Below are 11303 nucleotides of genomic sequence, written 5' to 3'. Positions count from 1 at the left end.
CCTCTCCTCTCCTCTCCTCTCCTCTCCTCTCCTCTTCTTTTCTTAGAGACAAGGTCTTGCTATCTAACCTTGGCTCTCCTAGAACTTGCTGTGTAAAAATAGGTTGTCCTTAGCTCCGTTTTGAAAACAAACAAACAACAACTCGATATGAAAGATGAAAATGATGAACAAAAGTTAGTTAACTCACTATACAAAGTAACTAAATCTTTATTGACACCTTCCTGTGCCAGACAGAACACATAGAGAAGCCAGAGGCAAGACCCTGTTGTAGTTGTTCAGTCTACTAAGGAAGACAGGCAACCAGATTCCCGCACAATGTACCAGGCAAGCACAGTGCTCGGAGGATGGATCCATTGTCTACCTGCCAGATCATCTTCCAGCCTGGTCAGGAAAACGGGAAGAGGAGGCTTGCCGTGGACTCTCTGGGACTCTCTCAGCCAGTAGACGTCTCTTCCCTCTGTCCTGGTCACCATCAGGGGGAATGCTGTGGCCGCATCAAAAAAGTAGGGCCACCCGAGTGGAGTATTTACAACAGTGGACTGTTTCCCGAAGCTGCAAACCAGTGCAGTTGGAACTGGGAATGCTGAAGGATGGGGGCGGAGCCAGTCCAGTCAAGTGAGAAATGGAAAGAGTTGGTACCACGGGGCCAGGGAAACAAAGTGAGATGGACTTTTCGAGATGAGACATTCACAGCATCGCGCCAGCAACCACAGTCAACAGAACTGCAGACAACCAGGACCCTAGAGTGCCAGAGCCTCCTTTAGCTGGGATCTGGGCCCCACCTTTTCCTGGATACTTCTCCATATTGCTGCGGTCTTGGTGGCCCGCAGCACCTCCATGGCCCACAGCACCTCCATGGTCTGCAGCACCTCCACTCAACGACGCCCCCTCTTCCTGTATGACTTCACGGTCATGGGGAGAAGTGTGGCTGGCTTGGGCTGTGGTGGGCTTGATGATGGAGGTGGTCGTGGTTGGGGCTGCTGTAGAGGTCGTGCTGGAGGAGTTCTGGGTCCGAGTGGATGGGGGTGCTGTGGTTGGAGGGGGCAGCAGGACTAGGGGTGGGATTCGAGGGGAGAAATAGGTCTTGTTGCGAAGGTCGGAGTTACAGCGGGGGCCCTGACAGCAGGAGCCACTGAGTGTGAATCCTGGACCCGTCACCCCATCCCGGGTGCAGGTCTCATCCTGGACGCAGCCTCGGACAGGTAAGGACACGGTCACATTGGCTGCAAGAGGGAGACACAGAAAGGTCTATCATTGGACAGATAGGGGTTGGCATAGCCCAAATAAAATTTAGGGACTTCTGGAAAAAAGGAGCAGTGAAGCCTGAGATGAAACAGAAGGTTGTGCACTCGTGTGTCTGAACATCTCAACTCTGGTCCCACTTCCTGCAAAGCATTGTGCTGCTGGCATCCGACCCATGACGGACCGTATTTCCATAATATGCTTTGAGAAGGGTAGAACCTAAGCTCCAGATTTGTCTCGGAACAAAGGCTTTAACAGAGATACATCTATGAGCAAAACTCAAACACACATTGTCTTTGCCTCTCTCAGCTCCCTGCTAAGTTTAGTCTTAAAAGTTCCTAAGAAACACCTGGCACTAAAAGGAATTGAAAAACTCCAATTGCCATGGAGTGCGTACCAACCCCTCACTGGGGGATTCTAGGCAGAGGCTCTACCACTGAAGGTATGTCTCCAGCTCTGAACTACATTCCGAAATATTGTGGAACAAGTGGGACACCTAAGTTTTCAGGACTCAAACTGGATTTCCCAAGACATACAGGCAAAAAGCTTATAAGTTGAAACCCAAGTCTTAGTTCATGGACTTCCATTCTGTATCCTGCAGTAGTTTTCTATAGGTATGTTCATTCTCTCTCTCTCTCTCTCTCTCTCTCTCTCTCTCTCTCTCTCTCTCTCTCTCTCTCTCTCTCTCTCTCTCTCTCTCTCTCCCCCACGAAAGTCTATATGTAGACTATAGTCTATAGCATACATTTCCCATGATGCTGTAGGACAAAGCAAGTTAAAAGCAGTCCCCAGTATTTGGGGTTGAGGGAGGGCAGAAGGGTGACCCTTTAGGTGAAGCGCTCCCCCTAGAACAGCTATCACAACTCCTACAGGCCTCAAACTCCTTCAGCAGGGGTTGGCTCACCTGCTGTCAGGGTGACGTTACCATCGAAGCAGCCCTTGTAGACACGGCCACTGGCGTTGTAGCAGTTCACGACCGGCGGCATGGAGCCCTGGCACTTCTCGCGGCTCAGACCCACACAGCTGTAACACTCTGCACCGTTAGGCTCATATGCACTCTCATTGCCTGCAGGGGATGTGGGGGAGCAGAAACAGAAAAGGAAGGGTCAAGAAGGTGAGGACAGTCTACTCAGGAAGCTAGGGCAGGAAGATCGCAAGTTCAAGGCCAGCCTGTCCTGCTGAGAGATCCAGACAACCACTGCTCAAGGGGCCAGCTATACCTGTGACTCCACCCCTTATCTCCTAGCTCCACCCCCAGTATGGACCTGAGGTACAAACATCGTTGATGTCTGCAGTCTTCAACCCCGCCACCCCGGCAGCCCTGCCTCAAGGGGCAGTAGCCTTAGCTCCCAGCCCTAGTATGACTCCGACCGCGACGGACCTGCAGGGTTGAGGCCTCGCAAAGTGAGGTTGAGTTTGGCGTTGCATCGATCCTCGGAGCACTGCTGTAGCTGAAAGAAGGCCAGGAGCCCGTGAAGGTCCAGTCCGCGGTCGTTCTTGCCCGGGATTCCGGAACCGCAGCCCCGCACCGCCACAGAGAATTGCCCGTGGACTGCGGAGGGAAAGGGGGGGGTCAGAGCAGTCAGGGCCGGTGGGCGGAGCTTTGGATGAACGATACTCCTGGATGGTCTGGCCTGGGTCAAGAGGTGGGGATCTCAAAAAGGGCAGATCTAGGGGTAGAGAGCTACCGGTGGAGGGAGGGTGGTGTGGTCAAAGAGAAGAGCTTCAAAGAATACAGTCCGATGAGAACAGACTGATGAACAAACGCAACAGCCTGGAGAGCCGGGCTCAAACTGAAGCCTCAATGACTACGTCAAAAGGGGGAGGAGCCTCAGAAAGTAGCTTCCGAAGGATCCAATTAAGAGACCGAAGAAAAAAAAAGTTTAAAAGAAAGGGTAGGAGACAAACATGGTGGTACAAGCCTGCAATCCCAGCTACTGAGGAGGCTGAGACAGTGGGGTCTGGAGTTCCAGTCTAGCTTGTACTGCATAAGGAGACCCTGCCGCCAGCAAAAGCGGACTTGGTGGTACAAGCCAGCAGGTGACTCAGGAGGCTGAAGGAGGAGACTCACAACTAAAAGGGCCTGTCTGAACTTCATAGTAAGTTCAAGGGCCGAACTAAGCTATTCAGTAAGACCCTGTCTTAAAATACAAACTTAAAGGGGGCTGAGGATCCAGCTTGGCGTGGAGTGTTATCCAGCATGTTGTGTGCTGGACCTGAGTTCAGACCACAACTTCACACAGATGCATAGAGGAGGCCCTGTGTCTGACTTGGGGGAAGGCGGGATTCCTGAGTAAGGGGTCTGGAAACTTAGAGGCTCTAAGGGTGGAGTCTGACTAGGAACCTCGGTGATCCTTTTCAAAGGAATCATCTCCACTAAATAATAATCTGTATTGGTGGGTAAGCATTCCTACGGAGAGTGAGAGAAAGTGGTAAAGATGTCCGTCCTGTACAGGTTGCGACTATCAGAGCATGCCAGTCACACACACACACACACACACACACATCACACCCCCTACTCCCCGCCTTTTGTCTGTCTACCTGCCTAAGCCCATTGAAAGAAGGGAGACCCTGTGCAGCAGGGACTCAGTGAGGGCTGAAAGGGGAAAGGCGTGGCCAGAATCTGAAAGGTCCCTAAGGAGGTGGAGTTACACTGGAGGAGTTGGGAAGGGGTAGTCAGGGACCACCGGGTGAGTAGCACTTACTGGTCTCTACCGCCCCCACGGCCTCGGTACAGATGTCCACCCCGGGACCACATTTGACTGTCTTCATCTTGTGCGGAGAGCATCCATCGTCTGCCTTCTGCACGCAGCTGTAGCATTCCAGGGCTTGCGCTCCTGCGGGTGAGGACCGGGTAGACACCAGTGTTCTTTGTTAAAGCCTTCTCCCCACAAAGACAACGTCTTTCCCTGTGGCCTCTGTCCCGGGGTGAGATGATTCTACTGTGCATCCAGAACAGCAGTAGAAGCCCTCCCACAAGTTTCGGGGTGCAGGACTTACTGTCCCTTTTCCTTCTACCCCTTGTGCCTGCATTGGGAGATTTCCCCTCTCCTGGCTGCCTTTGCCCAAGAAGGTGGGGAATCCCAGCCCCAATCTTAGAGTGGGAGAGGAGGTGCCCCTCTCAGTTGCCTACTCAGTGTGGGATAACTTCCTTACAGTCCCTCTGCCCAGGGCAGGGGCAGCTGAACTGCCTTTGGCTGTGTTCAACTTTTCTTAAAAGATTTTCTGGGAAGAGCTGGGGAATCATCTTCCTTAGGGGCCCCGATTCTACCTTCCTGGCAATACACCCACCTTCACACAGCAGAAGTGGCAGCAGCAGCAGCCATCCGGTGGTCCACATCACTGGCTGTGTATCTCCTCTCCTGGCGGCATCCATAGCTGTGTCCTGCTCTCTCCGCGTCCCCCCTGGGTGTGCCACCTTCCAACCCGGGCCCTCTTACCTGAGCCTCAGATGAGTAACCTACCCCGGGGCAACCCTGGCCTTGCCCAACCAGGCCAACTCAGCGTCCGCTGTGGGGCGGGCCCGCCTCTAGGTGCGTCACCCACAGGGAGAGCGGCCCCTGCCCTGTGTCCTTGCCAAGGAGGGAAAGGGCGGGAGTAGAGGTTCCCTCCAGTCCCCTGGATGAAAGTGTGTGTGGGTTTCAGAGGTAGAGGGCGTACCGGGGCTCAAAGAGAGACAGGGGCATTCAGGGTCTGGTAGGATCCTGAGCTTATGTGGTGTGCCTGCCTGCCTGCCTGCCTTCACCTGGGGATTGGAGACCCTGAGGCAGAACCACTGTCTGTCTTCGAAGAGCTCCCAGACTGATGGAAGATACAGATATTAATTAAATAATTGGGAAAACTGTTATTTACAAGTCAGGCATAGTGACTCATGCCTGTAATCACAGCACTCACGGAGCTGAGGCAGGAGGATTGCCATGAGTTTGAGGCACGGTGATTCCAGGCCTCACTGAGCTACAGAAAGAGATCTTATCTCAAAAAGCCAAACAAACAACTCGGTTATAAGTTACAAGAGATTAAGGCAGAGTTGGAATTGAGAAGTGAGTAGACTTTTCAATATGGTTAAGCTGGGAAATAATATCGGGTGTCTATTGAGAGGTGATGAAAAAGATATTTAGAACCAAAATACATTGCATACATGGCTGGAAGTCTCAAAGAATGAATAAAAATTGAAAACAAGTCTTGAACACCTATTGCGTGCTGAGCACTGCAATAAGTCCTTTAAAATTAAAAAAAAAAAAAGTGGCTGGAGAGCTAGGATAGTGCCCTAGGTAGGGGTCAGCAGTGAAGTCCCTGCCTAGGATCCCCCACTGAGGGGTTGAGGGCCTGGCTCAGTGGTAGAGCCCCTGCCTAGAATCCCCCAGTGAGAGATCAGATAATCTTAAGGTTTAGTAGTAGAGCACTCACCTAGCATGAATGAAGCCCTGGATTCCATTCCCAATATTGTCATAAATAAATAAATAAATAAATAAATAAATAAATAAATAAATAAATACAAATGGAAAAACCTAGAGTGGTCCCTTCACCCCATGCACTATTGCTCAGCAATGGAAAGGTTCAGTGGGTGGTATATACAGCTACATAGATGGATCTTTAAAATGGTGACTCAAAGAGACCAGAACTAAGGCCACGCACAGTGTGACTTTGTTCATATGGAGTTCTGAAACAGACCAAACTAGCCCACAGAAGTGGGTTGGTTTAGAAAATGAACAAAGGTTCCCTCTGAGAGCCTTGTCCCAGAGGGTTCCTCTTCTATCTCCACCTAGGGAGGGTGGCCTTGTGTGTGCCTGTGACGCACAGAGCTTCTGAGCTGTACACTTAGGAACTCCACTGGATGTACGTTACTCTCCAAGAAAAACACGAGGAAGCCGAGCCTGGGCCTGGTGGCACAGTCCTGCAGTCTTAGCACACAGGAGGCCGAGACAGGATGAAATGAGATGGTTCCGCACATAAAAACACTTGTCTCTAAAAAGGACCTGAGGGCCTGAGTTGGATCCCTGGGACCCACATCATAGAGAGAGAAAAGCAAACATTGATTCCTAAAAGGTATCTTCTGCCTTCCACATATCTGCAGCACAACATATCCTCTACATAGTGAATAAATACATGTAATGAGGCACACACACCCTACACAATGAACCTGTTGAAAAAACAAGAGTTATAAGAACAAGGTTGGGGGAGGGATGCGGAGTGGGGGGAGAGGGAGAGCTGGGTATAATGGCTCATGTTTAAAATCCCAGACTCAGGAAGCTCAGACAGTAGGATCGATGGCATTGAGTCTGAAGCCAGCCTGGGCTACACAGTGAGACCCTACTTCAAACTCCTCTCCAGGCTTCACAAAGGACACAGGAAGACTGGAGCCACTGGGCTGTTTTCCAAATGAGAAAGGAACGTTTGATGGCTTGCCTGGCATGGATGAAGCCCGGCTTCTATCCCCAGAACTGGGAGGGGGGGTGATGAATAAATTGGAGGTGGAGGCAGGAGGGTGTAAAGCTTATCCCATAGAAAATTTGAGGCCAGCCTGGGCTATATGAGATCCTGTCTGGGTCATGGGGCCACAGCGAGGAGGAGAAGGGAACCAACCAGTAACTGTCAGGAGTTGTCCTTGTTAACGTAGGAGCTATGCGGTTTGTAGTGGACATAAATAATCTCATAGCACCCTGACCGAGGCCAGGGTCACCTGTGACCATGAATGATCTATGCAGAAGCGAGACCACCAGTATGACTCTGCCTGTCCACAGGAACAAACAAGGTCATTACACCGATCACGCTGTGACTCCACAAGCCCACATGCTGGTAAGCCGCTCAAGTTATTATACTCTAAGTTACGGTTTAAGCGTAGCTTCGCTCTTCCTCCTCATAAGTCAGATTCATGAAGACTCTAACTCTATCCTTGTTCTGTGACAGGATCCAGTGCAGAGCAAATCCTCCCCGCTTCCTGGAACTGCCCCGAAAACCACCACACTGGAGTCCTTATCTTTACAAATGTGTCTCTCTAGCCAGGAGTGGCGATCCAGCCTGGAATCCCAGTGTGTAGTAAGTGCAGAGTTCCAGGCCTTCATAAGATATAAAGCAAGTTCTAGGTCAGCCTGGGCTACATGAGACACTGGAGAGCACAAAAAAAAGAATCCAAAACATTTTTAAGAGGAAGAACTAGCCGGGCGTGGTGGCGCACGCCTTTAATCTCAGCACTTGGGAGGCAGAGGCAGGCAGATTTCTGAGTTCGAGGCCAGCCTGGTCTACAAAGTGAGTGCCAGGACAGCCAGGGCTACACAGAGAAACCCTGTCTCGAAAAACCAAAAAAAAAAAAAAAAAAAAGAGGAAGAACTAGCAGGGATTACTGATGAATCAAATGGGAGGGAATCCTAAAGGTGTGGCCCAGCTTCATGGAGATCAGCAGTACAGAGCCTGCCTAGAATCCATTGAGAGGCTGGGGCGTGGCTCAGTGGTAGAGCCCCCTGCCTAGAATCCCCCATTGAGGGGCTGGGGGCGTGGCTCAGTGGTAGATCTCTTGCTTAGCATTCATGAGCTCCTGGGTTCAATCTGATAACCATGATAACCATGACATGAATGGTAACGATACCCAAGAATCGAGCATTTGCTTTGTGTCAGAAACTGTTTGGAGCAGGAGCCTGCGTGTTTCTCATCGGTGCTTTCCCCTAAGGTGAGAAATGCTGTTGTCATGGAAGACTAGCTCTGTGCTCAGCACTTCTTAGGCCACAACAGCTCTGCAAAGGGAAGATGGAGCCCATTTCACAGAAGAGGAAATCGAGGCTAGGAGAAGCTTGGGAGTAGCAGAAGTGGGATATGAGCTCAGCTGTTTCCAAAGGCCTTTAATGACACTCTCAGAGTCTCTTCTGGGCTTTGTTGTTTTGTTTATTTGGTTGCTCAGTTTTATTTTCTTTTATTTTTTCATTTGTTTTGTGCTGAAAGGTTGTTTGTTTTGTTTGTTGACAATACCTGGTATGCAACCTCAGGTCTCACACACACTCGGTAAATGCTCTACCCTGAAGTTAGAGCACCAGATTTGTTTTTACCTGTTTGTGTGTGTACATGGGCCTGTATGTGTGTGTGTGTGTGTGTGCACGCGCATGTATGTGTGTGTATGTATGTATGTGTATGTGTGTATGTATACATGTGTGTTTATGTATGTATGTATGTTTGTGTTGTGTATGTGTATGCATATGTGTATATGTATATATATATGTATGTGTGACTGTATGTGTATGTATGTATATGTGTGTATGTATGTGTGTCTGTATGCATATGTATGTATGTGTGTATGTGTGTCTACATATGTGTGTATGTATGTGTGACTGTATGTGTATGTATGTATATGTNTGTATGTGTGTCTGTATGCATATGTATGTATGTGTGTATGTGTGTCTACATATGTGTGTATGTATGTGTGACTGTATGTGTATGTATGTATATGTGTGTATGTATACATATGTGTGTATGTGTGTATTCATATGTGTGTATGTATGTGTATGTGTGTCTGTATACATATGTATGTATGTGTGTATGTGTGTCTACATATGTGTATATGTATGTATGTATGTATGTGCATGCACATGAAGCATACATGCACACACCTGTCCACAGGTGTACACACACCACGCTCATACTGTGGAGGTCAGAGGGGATGTCCCGTGTCCTGTTCCATATCACTCTCCACCTTATTCCTTTTAGACAGAGTCTCTCACTGAATCTAGAATGGAGCTGGCGGCCAGGAAGCCCCAACATCTTCCTCCTCTACCTCTCCAAACTGAGGTTCCAGATGTGTGTGGCACAGCTGGCTCTGTGCCTCCATGCCCTCCATCCTCACTGGCTGCTCTGGGACCAGTGTCAGGTGAATGGGAAAGGCTTCAAGCATCGCTTTCATAACTAACTATAGCATAGCTTCAGCAGTTCTCGGTGCTGCAAAAGCCTTAGCTTTCATAACGTAGACTGTGGTAGTATTGGCTAACGTTTATATTGATTATTGATAGTTCCTAGGTCTTTGGCTCTGGCTGTCTCCTAGACAGGATGTTGTGGCATGATGTAAGTCCATAATCCCAGCACTCAGAAGGCTGAAGCAAGAGGATCACATGCTCGAGACCAGTCTGGGCTACAAAATGGTGGACCTTCGAGATTGATTAGAGGATAAAAGTGCTTGCCACCAAGCCTGACAACCTGAGTTTGGACCCCAGGACCCACATCGTGGGAGAGAACACATTGTCCTCTGACGTCCACGTGTGCCCAGATGTACACACAATAATAAACAGTGCACTTTTTAAAAAGAGAGAGAATATACCAATCCGTTTATAAGCAGCCTCTTCAGAGAGGAGCACAGTAGCCATTCCTCAGAGGAGGAAACTGAGTCCCAGAGAGAAAGCTACTCCGCTCCACAGGCCAGCGGAGGGTCCGTCAGCCCCAGCTAGCCAGATTGGTGACTATGATAGGGATGAGCAGCTGTGTTCAGAGAGACCTTTGCTGCCCAGCCCCTGCCCAGCACCCCTGTTCCCAACAGTGACAAGCACCTCAGTCACCTAGGTGGGGTCACCTGTCATCCAGGGAAGACTCAGAGGGAGAAAGTGAGCGATTCTTGTGATGTCATTCAAACTTGGCTCCAGCTGCACTGCCTCCACCTCAGGATCCCAGCCCTACATCTTTGCTGTGTGACCCTCAATAAATGTTCTTCCCTCTCTGAGGCTCCAAGGTATCTTTTAAAAGGATTTTTTTCTTACACAGGGTCCTACTATACATACAGCCCTGCTGGCCCTGGAACTCACTGTGTAGACCAAGCTGGCCTTGAACACACAGATCTGCCTGGCTCTGCCTTCCGAATGCTGGGATTAAAGATGTGCACCACCAAGCCTGGCTCAAAGTGTCCTTTTCATTGTAAAGGGGAAGGGTGGTACAGTGAGCAAGGGATGGAGTCTGGAACTGGAAAGACTGAAATTTTAATCTTACTCTGCGACTCCAGGTAACTTTCTCTCCCTCTCTGGAGGACTCCTTTTGTCAAATAGGTCTGCAAACCTATTTGAGATAGAAGTCTTAGAGAGTAGCCGATGATGATACTGTCTGTTTTAGGCTCAGGAGGCCCCACAGGTCCCAGGAGCGTGGGAGAGTTTCAGGGGAGGAACCCCGACCGGTCAGACCAGAAGAGCAAGCATCTTGGGCGGGAGTGGGACCCAGGGTGGAGAGTCTGCTCCTGCTCGGGCCTGCCTGGATTTGGGTTCCTGACCTGGGCCCAGCTGGGACCCAGGGAGCTGGAGGCTGTTAGGTTGATTTACATATTTGTTTGTTTGTTTATTTGCATGCTATTTATGTGTTTGTTTTCTAGCAATCTTCACTTTTGCTGTATTAGAGATGGAACTCAGAGCCCAGTGCCTGCTAGGCCAGGTTCCTGTAGTGAACTTCCCCCCAGCTCCTCACTGTGGGATTGTGGGATTCTCCTCACTTGCATAGGATCCAGAGGCCTCATCGGAGGCAGCCATGACGCAAGCCTGATGTGCCTGGGGCCTTGTCTGGGATGGGTTTCTAGTCCTCAGAGGCCAGGCTGGCTCACTCCATTGTTTCCCCACATTTGACTTACAAAACACAATTTAAATCTAAATTAAGAACGGCTCTCTTCTGAACTAGACTCATGAGCTACTTTGACCACCTGACTTCTTAAAACTGTCTGCTTCACCGGTATCTGATTCTGCCTGGGGACCAGCTGAGGGGACACCCCAGATGATACCTAAAAGATGAAGAGAGACAACAGCCCAAGAGTTTTCTGATGGCCTTGCTTGCAGCTGTCCATCAGCCTCAGAATCACTTTCTCACGAACTGATTGAAGCATTAAACGCAGTTCAATACCACACTAGTATTCAAGGGCACACTAGTGATGAGACAGCCTAGGAGATCTGCTGCCAGGAATAACCCAGGGCAGTCGAGGCCAGGAGAGAACAGTCAGACTGCAATAAGGATGGGCAAACTGAATTTATGACTCAACCAAGACAATCAGGGAAGGCTTCCTGGAAGAGGGAACGTGCCTCATGTAAGTTAGGAACCGGAGATGGGCTAAGTACCTA

At 49.8% G+C, this 11303-nt stretch overlaps 1 protein-coding gene and 1 long non-coding RNA gene across 2 annotated transcripts; one reads left to right on the top strand and one right to left on the bottom strand.

Moving 5' to 3' along the window:
* Positions 1–174: 174 nt before the first annotated feature.
* On the bottom strand, positions 175–4669 carry Lypd3 (LY6/PLAUR domain containing 3). The gene is made up of 5 exons (XM_021169012.1): positions 4534–4669; positions 3948–4079; positions 2624–2794; positions 2147–2308; positions 175–1223 (listed from the first exon to the last, which is right to left on the bottom strand). The coding sequence occupies exons 1-5, from the start codon at positions 4616–4618 to the stop codon at positions 688–690; spliced, it is 1086 nt and encodes a 361-aa protein (XP_021024671.1). The 5' UTR covers positions 4619–4669; the 3' UTR covers positions 175–687.
* LOC110299336 lies at positions 3307–9944 on the top strand. Its single transcript, XR_002378449.1, has 5 exons — positions 3307–3341; positions 3980–4085; positions 4499–4775; positions 6984–7038; positions 9234–9944. It is a non-coding gene; the product is annotated as an uncharacterized LOC110299336 (long non-coding RNA).
* Positions 9945–11303: the final 1359 nt, after the last annotated feature.

Source organism: Mus caroli, chromosome 7 (genome assembly GCF_900094665.2).
Source record: "Mus caroli chromosome 7, CAROLI_EIJ_v1.1, whole genome shotgun sequence".
Lineage (NCBI taxonomy): Eukaryota > Metazoa > Chordata > Mammalia > Rodentia > Muridae > Mus > Mus caroli.
This window is presented reverse-complemented; position numbering and strand designations above follow the sequence as displayed.